The 25,224-nt window shown below is 26.6% G+C and overlaps 1 protein-coding gene across 8 annotated transcripts in view; it reads right to left on the bottom strand.

Annotated features, from left to right (window-relative positions):
* The window catches only part of LOC114133142 (uncharacterized), a 52,701-nt gene that overhangs the window by 7,378 nt on the left and 20,099 nt on the right, over nt 1-25,224 (bottom strand). For 3 of the 8 annotated variants that reach the window (XM_027998791.2, XM_027998789.2, XM_027998793.2), the window contains 15 exons: nt 23,820-23,863; nt 20,473-20,535; nt 18,089-20,149; nt 12,269-12,474; nt 12,112-12,196; nt 11,944-12,024; nt 10,172-10,285; nt 9,564-9,700; nt 9,105-9,177; nt 8,870-8,908; nt 8,198-8,327; nt 7,989-8,127; nt 7,859-7,923; nt 7,625-7,797; nt 3,516-6,578 (listed from right to left, as the gene is read on the bottom strand). In XM_027998791.2, the coding sequence (XP_027854592.2) occupies nt 3,516-6,578; nt 7,625-7,797; nt 7,859-7,923; nt 7,989-8,127; nt 8,198-8,327; nt 8,870-8,908; nt 9,105-9,177; nt 9,564-9,700; nt 10,172-10,285; nt 11,944-12,024; nt 12,112-12,196; nt 12,269-12,474; nt 18,089-20,149; nt 20,473-20,535; nt 23,820-23,863 (6,473 nt within the window). Of the gene's footprint in view, nt 1-3,515; nt 6,579-7,624; nt 7,798-7,858; nt 7,924-7,988; nt 8,128-8,197; nt 8,328-8,869; nt 8,909-9,104; nt 9,178-9,563; nt 9,701-10,171; nt 10,286-11,943; nt 12,025-12,111; nt 12,197-12,268; nt 12,475-17,324; nt 17,427-18,088; nt 20,150-20,472; nt 20,536-22,630; nt 23,041-23,819; nt 23,864-25,224 lie in introns of those variants that run through there. The other 5 variants (XM_027998796.2, XM_027998795.2, XM_027998794.2 and 2 more) reach the window with 5 other exon arrangements.

Genomic DNA, 25,224 nt, shown 5'->3' with positions numbered 1-25,224 from the left:
ACTTTTTCCATTATTCACACGGACATTGACAATTTACTATGTACATGCGCGCTTAAACATGTTGCTTGTAATTTATAATAAAACGCGTTCGTGAGCGCGAGGCTCGTAAAAGTAGACCTACAGGTTTTTTATTTTTTTTTACGAGGCAGTTCTTTATTTCCCGGGGACCTTATTCGGAAACCTAATTTTATTATCGAAAGGGTCGAGTTAAAGACACAAACAAAGCGGAGATAGGGTTGAAAGTGCACTATAATCTAATTTAATATTGGCGCCTGGACGCGTGACCTTAAGACGGGTAAAAGGGTTGGTGTGACGATAGTGAACAGCGCGAGAAGCGGGGAAGTATTATGTGATGGTATATCGTATATATACGGTTGAAGTTTTTTTTCCCGTGGGCGGAACAAAACCGTTTGACCTATAATGTCCTCGAGCTTGTATTTCTATCTGGAAACAATATTAAATATGTATTTACCAGGCGCGTTTAAATATACCTGCGATTAAACTATGCACGATTGTATTTCATAATATTAATGGTGAAGCGCGCAGATGTATAACTCGGATAATCATTATTCTGACTATATTATATTGACGAAAAATTAGGTACACAAGCACCCGAACGTTAACGGTTCATATATTTTATAGATTATATCTAATTTTTTAATGAAACGGAAAATTATTATAGATGAAATCAACCGTGGATAAAATTATGTTCAAGGTAAATGGTTTGTGACTCGACATATATAATATTATTTTTTTTTCAACTACATATTTTGCACGTGGAAAAAATACTCACGTTTGTATGACTATACAGAATATTTATATAGTATACTTATGTTTAAAACTATATAGTTTAACATTAACATGAATGTACATAGAAAATACCATTATTATTATAGCTTATGCACGATCATCAAATCGACAGCAGTAGGTAATGGTAATAGATGCTACTATTAAAAGGTAATCCTATTGATATTTCCAAAAGAACGCCTACAGTTTAAGTGGGTGTTGGTCTCTGTATTTTACAATATGCCAGATGAAATGATTTTTTATCGCAGCGAAACGTTTTTGCCCTGTGAATAGAATATACATTGTGAGTTATGACGGTACATTAGTATATTGATATGATTGATGATCTCTGTTTTTTACATGATATAATATACATTAAAAATACGTTTAAATAAATTTGTTATAAATAGTTAAAACAACACATTTTAGTACTGGTAAAGTGTGCGATCTACCAATAAACGTCGGTTTTTGATTTATCGTAAGTATTTCTCCGCTGTTTTTTTAATTAGGTAAATTATACTACATGATGATTATTATTTAGTATGAAGTTTGATTATTAACATGATATCGACTTCTCATTGAGGATCGCAAAATGCATATGAAATTATGATCAATATTCAATATTAAATGGTCATCGATACAATATATTCACAGCAAATTAAACATAATTATTATAATATAATTATTGAGTTTTAATTTAGTAATGCGTATTATGCATTTATGATTGTTTTAAGTTTAGTAATTATACATGTAGGTTATGTAATAAATATAGGTGTTAGAATATTAATATATTGGTTTTATGAGTTAACACGAATCTCTGAAATCATCTTTAGGACACCTTAGTATCAAATTTTACTTACTTAAAGGCTAAAGCTATAAAACATACTTCTCGTTTTAAAAATGTATTGTAAAAACATTGTCCAATTTTTTAATTCAAAACACGTATTTAAAAAAAAAAACATATGGTAAATCATACACTTAAGTAAAAAATTGACAGTAACCCGCATTTATACACGATTATTATATATTTTTCGAAAAATATAATTTCTAAAAAACCATGGTTAAAAGAAATTAATTTAGTGATGTAAATATTAATAGTGAATGTTTTAATTAATATTTTGTGAAAATATCATATACATTTTTAATTTCTAATGAATTTATGTTTTATTATTATATTTGTGTAAGTAATAATTATATATAAATGTACACAATATAAATACAATATATTATACACGTATTTATAAAACTATGATCATGAATAACTTTTCAGTCATGTTGTTATTCGTAGAAAAAATGTGTATTTCAAATAATATATGTTTAATTAGTCTTTAAAACCTACATACTATGGACTGTGAACGAATTACTTCAATGAAAAAAAAATCTATTATAATAACCAATATTGAATTTACAACGAATACCTATATATATCAGTAATTGCATTGTCTTCGTCATTAAGCTAGTCCATAAATTACAAATTGACCTCCAAAACCATTTAAGCTCTGTCCTTCTGTTCGTGTAAGAACTTTCAGCTCATTTACATTTCTATTAGTCTGTAAATTAGCTTTATTGCTAATAGTATATATGTACTAAATAAGTACTTACAGTCACCATTGACGACAATCCTCCTTAAACTGACTGTTCTAGCTGGCAATAAGAGCGGTTTTTTCATGTCATCGCCAGCCATAACACCCGAAACTCGAATTTATTACAATGGAATTATCGTACGAAGGGTGGCGGCGATAAATGTAAACACGCATTGACCCAACTCAACCCATGACCGAACAAACAGCACCATCCGAAGCCGAATACACACTACCACATGTTCGGCGGCAAAACAATCGTAATGGGACAGACCGAGCTACAGGCGATCGCAGCGCTCTCGTCTGATAGTTGCCGTTTGTAGTTTGTATATTATGATCGGGGTCAATAACGTGGAAGAATGTGACAATAATGTATTCACTCACCCGTGCTATATAATAATATATAGGTACTGGAATTTGGGTATTTTGAATCCTATCTGGATTTTATTTTAGTAGCCTTGAACCTTGCCAAGGTTAATTCTCGTAGGTACGTTAATGGTTTGTTTTTTTTTTTGATGTGCCGCGAAATGGAGCGTAGATACTTTTTAAAATTACTTTCAATTTCTTCAAGACTTGGCTTTATTAATTTGTTCGCATGTAATGAAACCGTAAATCAAATTCATTATAAATGGTTATTACAATTATCTACATATCGTTTAAGTCTACGATATTAATATTATATTAGTTTATAATATATTATACAAACGACTTTCTGAGTTTAATTTATTGGGAAGCGATTATTTAGAGTAGTACACGGTATATCTGCCTATTATTGTTTAAGCGTTGGGTGGTCTTTGTATTTTATAAAATAATCAGCATCTATTCTATTCTTATAGTATAAGAACAATCTCGTCAGTCAATTTTAACCAACCTTAACACACCATTATTATAACTATCATGTTAAAGATAAAACAATAAAGCTGGGAAATACTTATGTATTTTTAGTTTATATTTAGAATCATATAAGCTTTTAAAATATTATTTACTATACAGTACACCTAAATTCTATATTTAAAGGAATACCTATAATGAATTATTTGGACTTATTTTTATTTTCATTGAAAATAGTCAGGTTTTAAACTTACGCTCTTATTATAAAACGTATGTGCATTTTAAGGTTATTGTGAATAGTTTTATAAAAATTTGCACCTTTAAATTTAACGATTGATGGTTTCGGTGGTAATGTTGGCTGCTGAGTCCAAACACCATTCCAAGATGGTGTCCACCTATACTTGGGCTTATGAGCTTCTGGGTTATATGGTTGACTTAAAAATCCATCGTGTTTTGAATGTTTCAGAATAGAAGGATGATGATGTTTTCTGTTGTATCTAACTGGTGATGCAGATTTAGGTCTCGCTTTTGGTTTGGTAAAAGGTTCTGGTTCAGGATATCTGTGTGCCATCCAATTGCAGTCTAAAAATGGTATCATCTTTCTTGCTTCTCTCAAGTCAGGAGTAGAAGTATAAAATTGACCCAACATAAATGCTCTATTTCTATTTTCAAACATGATTCTTATTCTTTCTACTTCACCTTTAGTTAATTTGTCTTGAAGACTCGCCAGTTTACTAATTACATTTATACGGGGCATAAGTCTATTGTCTGGTCTTAATGGACATTTAGGCACTGGACTTTTGCACCGTTCGTATTTTGTTTTTAGATTTTGCACATCACCATACTCATGGTATCTTATAATATTCCTGTTAAGTTCTGGGTCACTCTTGTATCTTTTTAAAGTATTTGATTCAATTGGAGTATGCAAAAATCGAAGATCATCGAAGCTTTCAAATTTCCTACAGAGCTTTCTAACAGATCCATTTTTTATTAATTTTGAATACTCATAACACCGATCTGGTGATGGAGATAATATTTTTCGCATACAATCTCTTTCTCCAAAAATACATTTCATAGATGAAAAACTTTGAGATGAATGTAAGTTTGTTTTCTTTGCCCCAAGGTGTATAACTGTAGAAGCAGATGAGCTGGATTCACTAACATTAGTGCCATTTGCCCAATCAGTAATCATTTTTTTCTTATCTTCATTATCAGCCAAAACCAATAAATAGTTTTTTTCGTAATTCTTTGCAATAGATTCTTCTTCGGATACGTCTATAGAGTAACATGTTCTCGGTGAAACACTTTCAGGAATATTTTTTTTACATTTTACTGCTGCAACAGCTCCGAGGGTTTCTTTGGGTATTACTATATTTCCCGAATGCTTTTTTTGTTTTTTTTCTAACACTTCATTACTAATATTTTTAGAAATTTTTTTTTTTTCATTTTCACTTAGACATACTGATCCTATCGAATCAGCTTTTCTAAGAACTTCTTCTCTATCTTTTTTTCTAGAGGGCCCCATCGAACTGGATCTTATATACAATGATGAACTGATTTCAGATTTCTTTACCCTGCCATTTACTTCAATTTCGTAATCGTTTTTCAATTTTGTTCTTTGTATAGCTCTCGGTATCCTTTCTCCTTTCATGTCAGATATTGTACTATATACTTCATTAAGTTGTGTCTTGAGTCGATTCAATTGTTCCATAGAAAGACTACTCCATATTCGACAACCAATATTAGAAGGACTTCTAGAACTCGATCTTCTAGGTATGGGTGTGTAATTGTTTTCCCTCTCTTCTGATACGGGGCGACCTCTTTTTGATGACGTAATGTGTTTTAATGATGCAGCTACATCTTGAACTGAAGTTCCTCTCCATAGCGGCCTGTAAACGTTAACTTCTGGTTTACAATAAGTATCAATCCCTATAGCATGAAATTTTCGTTTCAAATCAGTAACTGAAGTTTCTTTATTTCTCAAGCCACGATCTAAATTTCCTTTCCAGCGTATTTCTTCAGGATCTTTTGTCTTGTATAGCACATCTTTTGACTTTTGAACATCTTCAAGTTTTGCATGCAATGATTTTATTTCAGTTTCAGCTCTTTCCTTAACCCGGATGGTTTTCCACTTATCATAATCCACCAAATCTCCACGTGTTCTAACTTTATTACTTGCATTTTCTGCAGTTTTTTCTAATTCTCCTAATCTTTCCAAACTGCAATAAAAATTATGTAGCTCTTTAAAACGTTCGGATTTCTTACTGGAGTGTCTTAACTCTCTTACATAAGTTTGATATTCATAGTCGACTGCAGCATTTTTTACTCTCTCCATAGGTTCTTCAGCACTTTTAGACCGTTGACATCTGCGGATACCAGTTACACTTTCAATCAATTTTACTGGTGCTTGAAAACTCCTAATACGACGAGAAGATGGAGACCGCGAAGGTGGTTCACTGGCACTTCTGCCTTTCAAAAAATCAACACTTTCATCTCCAAACTGATCCCATTCTGTTACGCCAGAAGACTGATATTTATCAAAAGATTTAAATTTAGATTCGGACACAGGCTTTTTACTTGATAAATATATGTCTATTTTGCTTCCTTTACGACATACATTAGATTTTGCTTTATCCTTGATTGAACTTATTTTAGGAATTTGTTTCTTCTTTTCATCAGTCAAAAGTAATTGTTGAAAAAATTCTTCTCCAAACTGATTTTGTTTTTCATTAATTTTTTCATCTTTTTCGGTTTTTAAACTTGATTTCACTGATGTTTTGACAAGTTCAATTTTTTTGCTTTGCCGTTTTCCGCTATTAGTTTTTACTAAATTACTTTTTAGTACTTTTTCTTTTGAAATTGTTTTCTGGGTGCTTTTAGAAACAGGGATGTTTTTAGCTGGAGTTGATAATGATTTAATTTTTTTAGGTAAAGACGATTCTGATGAATTTGTTGACGAAGTACTACATCTTGGAAGCACTTTTCCTTTTGTTGGTACTGCAATTGTAACTTTAGGAGACTTCTCTTTTTCCTTCTTAAGATCATTATTGTATATTTTTGTAGAACTTTTTACACTAGAACTTTTTGATCTTTTCTCTGTCTCGGGTTTTGATTTACGAACTTTTAGCTCGACACTAGATTCTATGTCACCGCCTTTAGTCCATCGCTCAAGTCTAGAATTTTTACGAGATGATTCTCGTCGAGGAGGAGTAGGAGCTGATCCAGTAGAACTAGCCGATGACTTAGCTGTCCTCTTAAAATTTGAAAATACTGGGTAACAAGTGACTTCCTTCCAAGGGTGATGAATAACTTCATTATCAAATTTCATAATTTGAATTTTAGTTAAATGAGACGTGATTGGCAAATACTCCAACTCCAAATCTACACATCAAATTTTATTATTTAAAACTATTATCCAGATGCTTCATGTTTGTGCAGTACAACCCAATCAAGTAGATAATTGCTATTTGTAATCCCGTTATTAAAGATTAAATTGCACTTATCAAAACATTTCAGTGCTTCCATTAATTTTCACAGCATTTCCCAAAAAGTAGACCGTGCATCATTATTTAGTGCAACCAAAATTGTTTTTGTTATGAGAATTTCTTACATATTTAAGTGGTTGGTGAATTATAAATAGGTTATACCATAGGTACGTGTAAACATACTTATTATTACATTATTTTGAAAAGTGCATAACATCACCACTCATACTTCATAGCATAATATTAATATATATGCTTTTAACTTGAAGTGTACCTTTACATTTTTTTTTTTTAATTTGGTGAGCTGTTTATAAATTTATTATTGTATATTATAAAGGTTTTTAAGGTTATTATTTATTAACTGGTAAGTAGTTAAAATTTAGTTAAAACGCATTAGTATGTATTATATCGTACTACTTTTGTAATGAACGTGTCTATAATTATATGTTTATTATTGAAGAATAAAATATAATAACGTTGATAAGTTATCATTGATAACTTTTAAAATATTTTTTACGTATTTTTGAAATTCTTTTACGAGAGACCTAGGTCTGAAAATACATTTAGTTTTTTTTCCATTTACAAGCATATAAATACAATAAATCATAATCTCAAAAATAAAACTTCATACAAAGTACGAATATACGTCAAACGATATTCATAAATACCTTTCAATAAAAATATTTCTAAATAATACACAAAATAAATAATTATAGAATTTAAATACATATTTTAACTATTAGTCGAATAATCAAATATAAAATTTGTATTCATATTTTATATGTATTATTGAATTTATGCATGTTTTTTCTCTTTAACGAAATATCGTCATGTTGATAAATATTTGTGTAATTAGTTAATACTACATTAATGTGCGTATTGGTGATTCATATAGAATAACTCAAACTTATTTTATTTTTTATAATGGTATAATAATCTAACCTTTTGGTCGTTCAGGAAAAGTTTTTCGTAAGCCCTGGAATGGTACTTCTCCACCATTTTGAATTACTTTGTATGCAGTTTTTTGTTCGGTTGGTGAAAGGCATTGAGATTGATTTTCCTGCCTTTTGAATATTAATGTAGAATCGCTATCATATCCAGATTCTTTAAAAGCTCTAAAAACATGACCGTTATTTAAAATTATCAGAAAATAATTAATTATATTAATTTACTCACTGAGCCAAATTTGATTTTTTTGATGACGACCGATTTTGAGTAGGGGGGATTTTATGTTCAGAATCCTGAAAATTAAGAAAATACATTTATATTTGTACGTTATTGCCAAACAAATAAGGCTTTGACTCACCCCTTCAAAAGTATTCATAACCTCATCCCACCATTGTTTCGTTTCTTTCTCGGCTATCGAAGAATGTCCGGGTTCATAATTTTCGATTGGTCTTGGCTGATTCTTGTATCTGTCTTGACCACATTTTACAGGTGATACACTTAAATTGTAAACATATTTACAATAAAAATATACAATTGTAATTATAACAGTCCACTATTCATGCTTACGATCTTCTCATGGAAACATTTCTTATATACTCGCCATCTAAATTTTGAAATAGCCTGTTTTCGCCGAAATCAGATTCATACCCCTTTTCCGGTTCTGATGAATATCCATCAGCTTTTCTGGCTTTAGGTCCTAAAAAATGAAAATTAAATTTTTATTTACTAACAATAAAATCATTAATGCATACATTTTACAATATCTATAATAACTAATACGAGTAATTAAACGAAGAAGGTTACAAACAAATATTATTTATACCTATTATCTATTACCTATAAACTTTTTTAAATAAATAATAAATACTAATAAGTACTATACAACATAGTTAATAATGCTTGAACTTTTACAACAAAATGCAACAACCATGGTAGTCGTATTAATATATAATGTTAGTTTTGTATATTTGCAATAAATATTTAATTATAATAAATTAATTAAAGTATCTATTCTTGAAATCTAAGCAAGCTATAATAGTTAAACAAAGTAGTATTTTAACATTTTATTAAAATATTTTTATAGTTATAATAGAACACCGTTTATAAACAGATTGTAATTCTGATGCAAAAAAAAATTGATTTAAAAAATTGATGTTCTCGTTAATTATAAGTCAAGAAAAGCATTTTTCAATACAGTCATCTACTGAATAACAAACTGTAATTGTATATATTTATCACCTCGCGATAATGTTTTGTATCGTACTGTTACCCCTTCATCTGTAATATTGTCAAATTAAAGTTATAAAAATATTTAATCATTATAGATAAAATGTGTATTCTTTTTTGATTATGATAGACGATAGTAAGTAACAATCTAATGAATTTTAAAAACTAAATTCAAACAAAATGTACATTATGTATGTATTATATAAATTAAAAAAAATAATTAAAACTTCCAATATAAAATACTTGCCATCAGATTGAAACTTATGTAAAGACTCATACATCTGCTTGTACCATTTTGGTTGATTTGGTTCTTTAATTTCCTAAAAAAAAAAAATGTTATTATACAATTATTAATTAACCATATAATTAAAAACGAATTAAAGAATCCAGTATAATATAAATGTAAAATGTTTAAACATGCAAAAAATATAATATTAATTTGTTTCTATTATAAAACAATAAAATATAAAACAAAAATGATTTTTTATGGACATTAGAAAAATGCTTTACTAATGAGTAATATTTTTGAATTTAGATTAAATATTAGCAAACAATAATTTTTAGTGAATTAGATTTTCTTTTAAAATAAATGGCCAATAGATATAGAATCTATATAGTAAACGTCTAATCTATGGTACTTAAATTATGTTAGAAACTTAGAAATCAATAACTATATATTGTAAACAAAATTTAATATTTAACACACCGATCTTAAAACAATTGGAACTCCTTCTTTAGTTGTCGGACCAATACCTTCGTACTTTTTTGGACTGATTTCGACCATTTTTTTTTGCTTTTTCTCGTCCGACTGCAGACTATCATACTCGCGCCTTGAAGCATATTCTAAACATAAATCGAAAAAATCTATTATAAAATCGAATAACAATATAGAACTTGTGCTTTTACGAATTGAGGTAACAAACATTTATAAAATTTTAGAATAAAATAAACATACGTGTTGCATATATAAGTAGGTATAGTACACTTTTCGACACTCTACGATAAACGGGTCTTATCTAAATAACTTAATCACGTGTTCATGTGAATGATAAATGTCTTAAATTATTCAGAGTTACAATGTCATTCGAGTCACTCCCACGTGCATATTATGTAACTTTAGCGTACATTTTGAAAGTGTTAAAGCATCAAACTTTTAAATTTTAGAAATCTTCATATGATAATATACCCACCACTTTCCAACGTGTTTATTAATTTATATATTTAACTATAAATAAAAGTATGAATAACTTTTATGATAATTTATTGTGCTATTTTTTTTTTTTTTTTTTTTTTGTTATATATAATTCTACTTACTTATTTCTTGTGTTTCAACATTACGTTTGATAGTAGAACCTCTTGTTTTATTTTCTTTGTCCATATTATATTCTTCTGAAATGAGGTATGCAGAGCCTTTTGGTAACTGTCCTTCTGTAAATATAAATATCAATAATTATTATCGTACATCTCTTGATTGCTTGATATAACGAATTTCTCGATATTCACAGCTATAATGACGTAAAAAAAAATTAAACTAATCATAGTCATTCATACGCATTCATTCGTATATCATCAACATTATTTAATTACTTCTGTGTCATAAATAATTAGTTAATCAAATATGAAATTATTAAATACAAACTATTCATTAAAAGTGATGTATGCATAAGTGTGGTGAGATACAAAATGAAAAAGATTGTATAGTTGAATAGGTACTATAGAATATAGATAGATTAAAAAATAAAAATATCTTTATATACCTAACAATGATTAATATTCAATATTCATGATATAATCTATCGTAAAATATTATTATTTATATATTATATATTATACAATTAATATTATAGTTAAATTTAGAATATAAGGACACTGTAAACCATTTAAATGTAGTCGAATTGTATTATGTTTAGTTCACCAAACAAAATAATACTCAACGATCATTATTTAATTGTAATATGTAAAATCGTAATACAATGAACTTACTTTTATATTTTATTATTTTAATAAATATATACATACATAAGTATTTTATGTTTGGTGTAATTATTTTCATGCATTGAATTCAATACACTATCAATAACTGAAGAATAATTTTTGTCGTGATCAATTCACTGTAAGAATTTTCTTAGACTGTATTACATTGTAGGTTTTTATTAAATTAATGAATAAAAATAATTGACAAAAAAAATTAAAATAATAAGTTTAGTTAGCCAATACGAAATTTAATTTATTAAACTGGTAAGAAAAAGAATACATTTCAAATAACTTCATTTTGTGCATTAGTGCTATTTCAAAAATGCGTTTGAAATTTATAATTTAAGTGATCATTTTTAATTCATAACAGTAAATAATGATAATACATAATCACAAGTAGTAGCATGTACACGTAGTTTTTATGAAATATTAAATTCTGTGTAGGTAGGTAGGTGCCTATAGTTATATCTTAACACAGTAATATACTTATACACAATAAATTACTAAAACAAAAAGTATATGATATGTATGTATATACTTTATTTGAACATTGTAGAACAGCATACAACCTATTTACAAATATTAAGTATATTAATAATCAAAATGAAAAACTGTATTTTAATTTGATTTTTACATATTTAATATTTATTTATACCTAATTTTAACTTAGGCATTATTAACAAGTTGAACACTACTAAGATGTTAAATTATTATACAGAAAATATGAACTAATCTTTGAGGCTAAAGTCTATCAAATATAATATAACCCCTTCGGTGCTTTTAGAATTTTTTATTTGTAGTTATACGTGTATCTTTCGATGTATATAACAAAACTTATGAACAACAGAATCGGAGTTAAGCTCTTCCTTATAAATTTATTAAGCTCCATCTTTAGTCTTTAATTTAAACCTAATTAACAATCATTTTACATAAAATAAATTTAGTTAATGATTGTAGTAGGTATGATATTAAATACTTAGCATAATTTTATGCACAACAATGAAAGATATTTGAAAAAAAATAGTCATTAACATTTGTTGGTATTACTGTTATAATAACTCATAAATACTATTATTAATGCATTTGTTTACTATAAATTGTGTATGTTATACCTCTTGCTTTCTGAAGGAGCGTAACAGTAGGGCTTTGAACTCTTGGAAGTCTCCTGTCCGTGCTATGAACATTTTCATCGCCTTCCACCAAAATTGTGATTAAGTTATGTGCCAAGTGCAAAACAATAATGTTCAAAAGATATAGTTAAAATATTTTATACTTCTTACCTTGTATTTTCAACGGTAATGGAGGAGGAGGAGGTGGTAACGGAGAGCTCAATACAGGTAAATCAACTGGTGGTTTTGGAGGTGCCTGTAATATGTAAATATTTTTAAATTCTTTTCTTTATTGATTAATTAAGTAATTAAATATTAATATTAATACTTTTTTAGTATCTTCATTGGTTATTTTTCGAGATAACGTTGGCGATTCGAACCTGACTGGCTTGTAAGACTTTCTTTCAGGTGTCGGGCTTGAGTTGGGTGTCCATACTGGAGGAAGTTCGGTCCGTGATGGCTGATTTTTTTCTACTTTTCTTGAGATATTCTCCAAGTCCAATGATTTATGCTTTAGTTCTGGTGACCAGACACCTGAACAAATACAATCATTTTTATTGTTGATTCTATGAGGTCTTAGGGCCAACACCAACAATGAAATTAATTCTAACAAGTCACAAACAACACACATGCTTTAATTTTATAGTGTTATAATATAACTAGTCAATGAGGGACTTATTCAATACAATTATTGAACCGTATACGCACATTTACCATTTAAGGCATTATACATAATACTAAATTGCTTGACTAATATTACACTCAATAGGTAGTAACATTAAAACATATGTTTTTTCGTACACGGAGAACTTGAATGATTGGGTCACAATCTACAGGTGTGTTTTAATTATTATTTGTATTCTAAAATAATGTTGTTTTTTAAATATTTGTTCATTGACAAATTTTAAAAAGTTAGCACGATATGAATATTCAGAAATGTATATGACTTCAATTGTAATTCATTATTATATTGGTCGTAAGTGAGTACATTATGATTAAATATAATTTGAAGGATTAAAAACAGTTATTAATCACAATAAATAAGGTAATATACTAATATATCAAGTATAACTCAATTAATTATACAACTAACATAATATTAGCTAATGCAGTCTTATTTTTTAAAAAAATACAAATTATGCATACAATAAACTCAACGGCTAAATATAGTTTACTTTTCATCATACGCATTAGTATTGATGAAAATTGATGAAAAAATTATTTAAATAATATTTAATTAATACAATTTAATTTTTTTTAAATACGGATATAATACGTGTAAACTCCAATAATAGGTAATAAAATAAATACATTTTACTTTCTATTATACACATTAGTTACTAACTATTGGAATATTATCTAATATACATATTATATATATATTTTTAATTTTTTTTCTTAAATATAAATACAACACAAGCCTTGAGCACAAATCACACTAATAATACTTGTGTTAGTTATATTAATATGTTTTATGTGGTAAAAATGGTTTATTCACAAAAATAGTTTCAAGAAAATAAGCCATTTACTTATGAGTTTATGACACTTTTAGTAAAATTGTTTTAATGAAAATAAAAAAAATATTTTCATAGCTTTATTAATACATCAACAATATTATAATATATTACGCATCAGTGATGTATTACAAAATGAATAATTACATTTTCGTTTAAAAAATCTTAAGTGTAACAGTGAATCGTAATAGTTATTGATGGTATACAATAGATATATTATAAATTTATAACATACGATATTATAGCATGTATTGATAGCCTTATAACATATTTTTTTTATATATACGAGTACATATTAAAACACCCACGCCTCACATAGGTGCATGCTGCATATAATACTGTAATCTAGAGCCAAAAAACGCACGAGGCGAAAAAAATGATTCACACTCAAACGAATGGACAGATTAAAGACTGAAAAAAGAAACACACATTGGCAAATGGTCAAACTTGCCTGTGCCAGATGGTGAAGTATATTATATTAAAAACAAATATATCTACTTATAAGACGAGGAGCCTGTGTAATAATGAGATAATATTATTAATTATTATAATATGAGATATTTTTTATATGTTTACTTTGTAATGGGGTCAAAAAAATTTGGTAATATCATTTGGCATTAAAAAAAAAATCAATTTATATATAAACGAAAGTTGAAGTAACGCAATTTATTTATTATTGATAGTTAAATTTCCTGGCACCGGTTTTGGATTTTAGCAATCATAATGAATCTTTTTTATGGTTTAATACATATTTTATGTAATTTATTCTTACAAAATTTGTCTTAAGAAAGCTGAGGTAATAACTAATATGAAAAGTATCTAAAATATTGTAATTATGTGTTACAGATTAAATAGTCAAAAATGTAATTTTTTATGGCTAATAAAAATAGATACTATAGAAATATAATATGTTTACATTAATATTTTAATTAACAAAAAGCAATAATATTTGAATTATATTTATATAAGCAGAAATAGGGTATCATTTACAAACATTATTTAAATATTTATATTAATCAATCGATATTGTAAAATATCAATAAATATTGAAATTATATTATGTTTATAAATAAAAATGTCATCAAAAAAATATTTTATTACATGGAATAATGATCTAAATTTTATAAAAGTTATGTTCTATCCCATTGAAAATTAACATAACTATAGTCTATAATTGTTGTTACACATTAAACATAAATATAGAGAAAATATTTTTATGTAGTTAGAACAAAAAAAAATATATGTTATTTGTCTTATTTTAACGATTAATATAAAATATATGTGTATTTAAAATATATTAATACCATCACCATCATTATGTTTTAATAATAAAAGATATATTATGAAATTAATTACAAATTCATTTTTGTAGATAAGTAAGACGGCAAATGGTCTAGGCAAAATGATTTACACTATATTATAAGTATTTTGATATTTTATTGTACCTACATGCCTACATTATTGACTTTGTTCTAAAATATATGATGATTTGTATACTTTAATAATACGCAACTTAGGCAAACTTAAATTATTTAAAACTTTATAAAGGTCGGTTTTCCAAATATTATGTAATTTAATGTAAAAATTACACTACTATAGATTTAGGTTTACTTATTAACTAGGTAATTAGTAGGTATATACTAGTTTTGATGGATTATATTGAAAAATCCAATTAAAAAACTAAATTATCAACAACCCGTTTATAATATTTAAATGTGGTATCTACTTTATTATTTCATATTTGTCTGTGTGTATTATTAAAAAAGAAGTCAATGATAAAATATTAAAACATTATTTTAACAATATTTACTCATCAAATTATTATTAGAAACAATAATAATAACGAATAACGATGTTTAGGAATAAAATCAAACGTACCTGTTTGTTATTAAATGCATTTCGTAATATTAGTTATTTTAATGAATTTGTGTGATAATTTTTTATAACACATATTGCAGTACACCTATTATAAAATAGTAAATACCATACAATCAAAGTATGATCGTACAGGTTGAACATATAATATAAATAATTTATTCATGATATAATGGTTATTTTAATCACAATATTTTAGGTTAGCAATTTTATTAAAGTTTTAATTCAAATTAGATTCGTGAGATTGATTAAGGTTGGATTAATTTAATTTTATTGGGTTCTCTTTTCAATAATACACTTAATTAATTAAATAGCATAGGTACCTGCTTTTTTAGTGTCAGCTCTGAATTGTGGACTTATTTTGCTTTTATTTCGCATCATAGAATCATTAATTCATATAAATTAACTAAAAATTATTTTTAAACACAAATGATATTTGAGTGCAAAAAAACCGGAAACGAAACTTAACGGTATGCGATGAACGTTTTTGCCACGCGCGCGCGATTCGGCGTCAGTTTGAATAGTGTGCGCGATACTGTTTTTTTTTTGAATACCGCGGGAAATCTGTTAAGAGTATTGTCGGGTGGGAGTAAAAATGAACATAAAAATATACTGTATAAATAAAAATAATGAAAAAAAAAATATTGGCTAATGATCTTTGAAACTCAACGGTGGCCGACTTACAGGCGGCACCTGTTTTATTATTAGATTTACCGGAGGCTTAATGTAAAATTTTGTTTTTCGTTTATTTACATAATATATTTTATACAACCTACGAATACAATAATTATTTTTGGACAAAATAGTATAAATAAGTTATATTAAAATTAATCTTTTAAAAATCAGGGCTTAACAGGTAATATTATAGCACTTAATTGTATAGTCTATAATCTATATCTATACTCTATAATCTATACTATACAACTTATCCAATCAAATAGACATTTTAAACATAAAACATAATTCATTACATTTATTAATTTTCTATGTTTTTAATGTTTGTACCTCATTATAATATTGTATATAATGCCATCATTAATTATAACTTAAATATAGAAAATAGATGATTATTTAAAATTAAAGTATAGCTCAGTGATTAACATTAAGGAAAATAAATAACATTTACCCAAGGTTTTTTATAACCTTAAATCTTAATATCTTTTAGTATTACAAATTAAATTTATAAGTAAGTGTTTAGTATGTTTCACATATTCACAATATTTCCATTATAAATTATATTAAGGAAAGTAAGTAAATTAATATATGATTTTCAAAAACGTATTGCAACATAGCAGTTGTAAAATATGTATCTATTTGGAAGTTATTTCCTTATTAGTATTGCATATTATTATACATTTATACATTATACTTATTAATTATAATAATCACATATTAGTTAGTATTATTCATCAAATGTTGACATAAATGCATACAGATCATACATACGATAATAATATTGTTGTTCCATTTTATTTTATTTTAATAATTTAAATTGTATTTTATATTTTTATTACATAGTCATGTAATACTTTGAATAGTATTTACAATTTAAACAAATTATAGTATATTCAATTTATTATCATAACTTTTAATAATAATATATAATATGTTGTAGATAGGTATTTTTTTTATATTATAATTTTTATCATAAACACTATAAATATTTAGACAATACAAATAGTCTACAAAATATAATCTATTTTACCTTATATATTTATACTAAATAGTACATACTATATAATATGGTTTATTTTTTATAAATTATCAATAGTTTTGTAAATTACATTTATGAATATTGATATATTTTATAAAAATTAATTTAAAACATATTTATCTCTACAAATAATCAATTGAATAATTTTTATTTTAGTGAATTAACAATATTTAAAGTTTATATGGACCAATCACAAAACTCTATACGAGTGCATGCGCACAGACTCAATGCAAAATATCGTGCATGCATGTAAGCATACTATTTTACGTATATTAACCAACCTATATTTTTTCTAGTCAAGAATCCACCAAATACTTGATCGATTTCCTCAAGAAGTGAGCAATCAGATATCCTTCGTTTAGATATTTTGTTATTTGTTCTGACTAAATTTAAAAAATGAAGTTTTTAAATAAAATAATACTAATCTATCGTTAGGTATTAAATTGTTTTGGTATACGATGAAGATATCTATATGATATATTATTCGTACATAGTATATACTGACTGTTATATCGATTAACCATGGCACCATGCTATTTAATAATTTTTATCATATTTTAAAATGTTAACACTGTATTTCTCATGTTTAAAAATTTATTTTGCTATTCCACCGTATGCAGAAAAATCGTGTAAGGTTTCGTCTCACCTCTCTCTACTATGTTTTAATTATAGAATCAGAATTTGGTCTGTCCAGTCGTCGACGTGTCGTATACCATTTATAAAAATAGTGCCACAAAGTTAGTGAGTGCGCGCGTGTGTGTGTGTATGTGTGTAGGGTGTTTGTATACATGTATATACGAAATACACGTCTAGAACAAATTGTATCGGCAACAACTGTTCACACAACTGACAACTATATGTCTATGAAAACAAAAATCACTGTAAGACGTTCAGAACGATGGACATTTGCAGCTTATTTTAGAAATTTCTTCTGCTGATTCGTATCGAAGTAACGTAATTAGACTTGGCCACACTGCAAAAACCGTGTTAGTAAAAAAAAAAATAAAACAAAAACGTACACACACTCTCAATCCACTTGACTCACCATTCATGTGCACTTCTTCGATGCAAACTTCTTCTTCCGGTACTATGTCCACCAAATGTTTTGGATAATATTCATCCTTCAGTTCTATATGCACATCCGCCTCGACGCCTAACTTATCTAACCTTTCACGAGCTTTGGTTACAAATTCTGCATCGATATCGTTTAATGATTGCAGAGTACCTGATGACAACGGTCTACTGGACTTTGTTATTCTAATAACTTTATTTTGAAGTCGATTTTCTCTTTCTTTCACTTTTTCCATGTACTCCGCGTACATGAGCTCCCGCGTGTGGTTGTCGGGAAACGACAGCGTGTCCATAAACGTAGGCATTGGTGACGGTCGATCGATGACTGATCGATTAAGTTGTTGCTCTTTTTGGATTACACCCAATAATCTAGATCGTGTTTCTCGATACTTGCGCAAAGACACTAGACATTCAGCATCAGATAATGGTTTGTCACTAGTACCACACATTCGACACGCTTCGTCAAAAACTTCGGAACTATACGATTTTGAAGGCGACTGAGATCGAGATTTGTTATAACCTAAAATATCTACTGAAGGTGCTATATCTAGACGCGGTGATATATTTGGACTTCTTGTTCTATTTAGAAATTTTTTGTGCAGGTCAATAATTTCAGACGTTTTGGAAATAGTTGATGGAGCATAACACGATTTCGATTGACTAGGCGATAGGCATAAAGACTTTGATGACTCGCCGTCAGACAGAGTAAAACTTACCCAATCAGTGTCGACGTCAGCATCAGAAGTTATTGAAACACATCTAGAAGTTGTTTGTGATGATTGTATTTCTTCGTAATCATCAGTATCATCTTGAAGTAATCTAGCTATTTGTTTTAATTGATCGTGAATGGAAACTTTGTTTTGTCTACGTGGTTTGTGTTTATAGTCGTATACTTTACATTGTTTTATGGTACTATCATCTGAAGACTCTTCTTCGTGTTCGATGTTCTCTTGGTAGTTATTAAAAAAACTTTTTGGAGATTCATTATCATTTTTTATATTTGGTTTGTTTGAAAGTTTATCCGAAGTAAAGCAATTATCGAGTTTACTTTTTGTATTTAAAGAGCTCAAATTATTTACTTTTTTATCTTTACAATAAACTTCAATAGGTTTTTTTTGAAAATATACACTTGTATCTTCACATGATTCTATATCGAGTAATGTATTAGTTATGAATTGATTTTTTCTACCATTTTTACTATTTAAAACTATACAATTATTTATTAATTGTTCGTGTTGTATTGGACTTTTATTAACTTTTACATCTTCCACGGTGTAATCGTCGTTATGTTTTTCACTAATTAAATCATTTTTATTTGAAATACTACATATTTCTCCGCCAACACATTCATTATTTTCTATATTATGAACTTTTAATGCATTTTTTAACGGTTCAAGTGTTTCTAAATCAATCACACATTCATTTTCAGTAGTAACAATATCTGCAAATCTAAGAATCTCCGAATCTCTTACTAATGACGGGGATTCTAACCTTTCGAGCTGACATTCTGAAGCGATAGTTTCACTAGCATTAAATTCTGTAATATTTTCTAATTCATTATTTTTTTTTTCGTCGACATCTGAACTCCAATCTTTATGTAACTTTTTGAAATTATTCTCGTTTCTATTTTTTTCAGAGCATTCACAAGTTTCTTTTTTTGGATCATCATCGCTTGCACTTTTTTCCTCTCTAATAACATCCAAGTGGCAAAAATCTGGGATAATTTGACAATATTCTGGTACTGAAGGTGTAATTTTTTCAACTCTGACAACTACTTGAATTGGTAAACCAGCTTGTTGACGTGTTTTTAAGTCAGCTATTAAGAGCGCTTCATTTTGTTTTATCCATTCTAATTCTTCAACTCGTGAATCTGAATTTGATGGTATTATTTGTATTTTCGGACTTTCTGTTATTTGTGTTATCTCTTTAGTCTGTTCAGTTGTTTTATCTGGTAAAGTTTTCGGATGATGATCGTTTAATTTTTCAGGAGAGTCTGCGCGTTTCTTTTTCCTTCTACGCTTTCGTACTCTTTTACCTATAGGCAACATTATATATTTTTGGCTATCTTTTTTTTTTTTACTTTTTTGTTGAGCTACGAGATTAATTTTATATTTGCTAGGTACTTATAAGTTATTTTATTATTTACTATATAACTACATTTAAAATAAAATCGAAATAAATGTATGTTAACAGTGTCGTTTAAAAAATATTCTACTAGGTACATTTGATTTGAATAAAATTAAAAATATACCTCTACTATTGAAGTTATTCGCATTCAATTATATTAGATTTTATGTTAGTATATAATTATAATATTTTATGTAATAACATACTATTATAAAATTTGTTTTTACTCACTTTTTTTATTTGGCGTTTCTGCTTCGGTCTGTTTTGTTCTTACACTTTTATCTGCTTTAGCTTCTGCAACAATTGTAGTCCGGAATTTATTTTATACATAAATATTAGTATAGATAAACGCAACAAAATTAAAAAATATATTTGTGATACATCCAACATACAATATAGGACTTTATCAAGCGGTTAGCGAGGTATGTTTGTTCAATAGTGTTCAGCATCATCGACTGACTGTGGTAGATCCGCTGCGTGAGCACAGATTGGATAGGGCACACCCGCCGAATAGAGGAAGTAACATATAGCATCAAAAACCGGAGATAGGTTAACACACACGAACTCATTATTTACAAACTCACACACGTACAATAGTCATTAATTTATGTACGCGTGTTTTTGTTGGTAACACATGTGCACAATGAAAAGGATGACAGACGAATAGACACAGGTCAACGGAACTGTGCATATGGGGTAGTTAATATATGTATACCTAATGTATATGTATATTTTATAGGATCAAATATCCTATTATTACATCTAGTAATAATATAACTGTATATTATTAATATAGTGTAGTTTTCGTCAGTCTAAAAGTTAAACTATAAACTATTAAGTATTCTAAAGCTTATTTTTAAAGTGAGAAAAATATGATATTTTAATCATGTATAAGATCTAACTATAATATGACTATTATAAGGACATAAACTCTTGTTTAATGTGTATACAAACAAATATTAATATAATCTAAGTACTAAGTTAGGTATATGATAATGTATAGTCTATTAAAGTTAAATCATTAGTACTCTATATCATTATATGATCGAATGACACCTTGCATCGTTTTATGATTAAATTACAAATCATAGCATCTTACATAATATTTGTATTGATTATTATAATTATTTTATTGTTTATAAATATAGAAAAAAAACGTATTAACAAAAACTTATAAATTAATTAAAAAATTAAAAACGAATAGGTACCTTTGTTATTTTAAGTTTAATAATGCAAATGATAGTTAAATTTAAGTAATAAAAACGAATTACATATTTACTTATCTATTTTATATTTAGAACTTGTATATTATTTACTATTGAGACTAATCGTCCAATTATGGACAGGATGGGTGTAGTTCCTGTGGGTGGAGTGACGTGCAAGGCCTATTTTTGTATGACCGAGCTCGCGAATAAACAATATTATGAATTCTTTAATTAGAAGTAAAAATTATATTTTAATTTGATTGGATGAAGGTTCTGTAGTAAACTAATCAGTAATTATGACATTTTTAAAATTTACAAGAAATAACCATATAAATTAAAAGAGCCAATATTTATAAAATACAATTAATTATATATTCTATAATACTACTACAAAAACAAATTTTCAATTTTTTTAATCAAAAATATTGTTTATCGTCGGGGTAAAACAAAGATTATTAAAAAATATTTTCAATTTCTCCAAAAACTTTAAACTATATTTATTTACTTTTATTTACATTTATTTTCAAATTAAATTTACCCCATTATTTAATATAATACATAAAGGTAATTAATTATTTAATTTTAAGAATAAATATGATAAATAATAATTTATGCAGATTATAAATAGTTTACTATTCACTGTTAAAACTAGAAAACTTTTAGGCACCTGATTATAGGTATCTACAATACTTGTATTTTGTATTCATTCAATTTTTTATAACAATTAAAATAGTTTTAAATTTTTTTAAATTGATTATTATAAATTAGTATTTATTATAATTCACAACCATTTATTATTAAAAAGAGTTTAAAACATTACTGTTTTCAAATTTATTATTTTATATAAATTTCTATGTATGGGTTTCATGACAAAAATATTCAATTACAGTAAATAATATATTTTTTTAAATAAACATTCAGTGTAATTTTCTTACAATAAATCTGTTGTAAAATATTTTATTTAAACAAAATTAATAGTATTTAAAATTAAAATAATAAACATGTATCCATGCAATTACTAAGGTTAAATATGAACTGCTGTGAATATATTTTATTTCGACTACTATGTAAAATATTTCTAAACAATAGTTTGATAACAATTTAAAATGATTTTGAGATTAACTGTTAACGTAAAGAGTATTTTTTTATTTTTTTTTTATTTACATTTAAAATATGTTTCTTACCTATTTTTGCTCTTAGCTTATTAGGCCTATGGTATTTGTCTTTTAACCTCGACTTTGTACTTTTGTACTCAGGCATTGTAGTGTTATTATTGACAGGACACAGAAAATAAAAATGATCAATACACCAATATCTAAACGTAAATCGCATTTTAACGTATATTATCAAAGAATGTAAAATACTAAAGTAAACTGTTCACTTTCATCGGTAAAGATTATCTGAAGGCGCATGATGGTGCTTGAGAAACAGTACTCCGGTGGGGTGCAGTTACGGTCGACTGGACCGTCGATAACACACTAAAAGACTTGTCGAAAAATCGGCTACACTGATAGGTATTAGACGACTGATTTTTTTCTCAAGTACCGAATACTTTAAAGACACGTTTATGGCCTACTTTTTATACATATATAGACTAGCAATAGCAAACAAAAAAAAAAAATACATAATATATTTTATATTATGTTAATATTACCATTAAAGGATATACGATTCGGGAATATAAAATATATTCATAGTTGAAAAGTAAATATATTTGTTAAAAATAATAATTAAATTGAATGATAAAATTTTGTAATAATTTCAATTAATCATTGGTATTATACTGATTATATTTGAATTATACCTATAATTTGATCAAGTTTTTTAAATAAAAGTAAATATTTAAAAACAAATACATCTATTGTCTGAAAGTTTTCACTATCACAATTTTTACATATTATTCATTATTTAAGTACTTAATTTATTTTGTACATAATTATAAATACAATCCATCAAATATTATAAACTGAATGTAGATATATTATATATTTTTAATTTAATTAAATATTTTAAATTGCATTATTTAATAGTTGATCCAAATGTATATATTATGCTCAATTAATAAAAAAAACAATTAAAAAAAAAAAATAAATGTATTTTTTTTTTTAAGTTAAAATACGTCATAATTTCCAGTTGTTTATTTTTAATTTAAATTTATTTATAGCAAAGACAAATGAGATGAAGTAGGTAAAGTTTTCTATTTCTATTTTTAAAAGTTTGTTAAAAAAATATATGAACTAAATAGAATGAGATCACGTATAATCAAGTGAAACTGTGAAAGGGTATATTTTTTTTAGTTTTAGAAAAATAAATTAGTAAGGTATTAGTTTGGCGTGTTAAATTGCAAATAATAATAACTTGGGAAAATCTTACCAGCTTCATGTTTTTGGTCGTTCTTTTCACTGGACTTCGATTGCCTGTAAATAATAGAAATTATCATTACAAGCTACCTAAAGCATTATAATTAAAATTAATATACAACTAAAGAAATACATTATATTTAGTAAATAAGTAACGTTGCTAATTCCTATATTATAAAACATTTTTTATCCCATAGTCTATAAACTATAAAATTAAAATTTTTTATATTAGACTAAAATATAATTAGTGCAATATATAATTCAATGTCGAATACATTTGTTAGATTGAAAATATGTCATGGGCTTTTTTTAAATTTTAACACGCACATGTATATTATTTTAATACGATAAAGAATGATGATATATTTTTATACATGAAAAAAGCCTACAGCAATGTATACAAAAAAGTAATCACTGCACCGTATATCCTCGTTTCCAATCGGATTTTAACAAGGTACATACTATATTGCCGTGTATGTATTTATTTTATATATTATAAATTATGATACATAACGACCAATTGATTGAAACATTTTTTAGATATTTTTAGGAAAATACTGGTTGTTTTTTCATTTAAACTAAATAAAAATAGTGTTTTTCATAGAAAAAAATATTCTTTAGTCTAATAAAATATATTCAGCCACTGACCTAATTTCAATTTAAATTAATAAATAGGTAATAATAATTTAAATGTTATCGCCAAAACACAAATAATAAAATTTATTTTTTTAATATTAAGCATAAAGTTATTAGTAAAATTAAAAAAAATAATCTACGATTGAAAATAGTACAAGAAGTAAAAACAACAATTTTTATACAAACTGTACTATTTTTCGGTCCCATATATTTAGATTTATTTATTTATTACTAACATGTTCCAGTTATTTATCATTTATATTGTTATAATGTCAATTATATTGCCTTATAAAATATTTATATAATAATAAAAATATATACATACATCAACATGTACATAATCATTGGTGCAAAAGTAAATATTTTGATGAGATTATGAGATATTTTGGAGAGATTGTCCCCTCTAAAACTATGACAACCGCATTACTTTCACGTCTTTTTTTCAACATTATACTTCAGCCCATCAAAAAAACCCAGCTATTTGTGCCTTTGTCTTTAATAGTATAATTATTATTTTTATATGTTCTATACGATGTACATATTTTGATAACGATATCTGATTATTTCATTGTACTAATTTCACTACCTTAGTAAAACATATACATAATAAAAAATAATTTATATCACTTGTATTTTAATTTATATACATACATTATTCTTGTATTATGACGCCTCTATAATACGTAATCATGAAGCACGCCCTACAAATCAGTGGCATGTCTAATCAATAATGTTCACTACTGGGGTGAGTGGTCCTACTAACATTTAGTATTAAAAAATAA

This window comes from Aphis gossypii, chromosome 3, assembly GCF_020184175.1.
Source record: "Aphis gossypii isolate Hap1 chromosome 3, ASM2018417v2, whole genome shotgun sequence".
Taxonomy (NCBI): Eukaryota; Metazoa; Arthropoda; class Insecta; order Hemiptera; family Aphididae; genus Aphis; species Aphis gossypii.
This window is presented reverse-complemented; position numbering and strand designations above follow the sequence as displayed.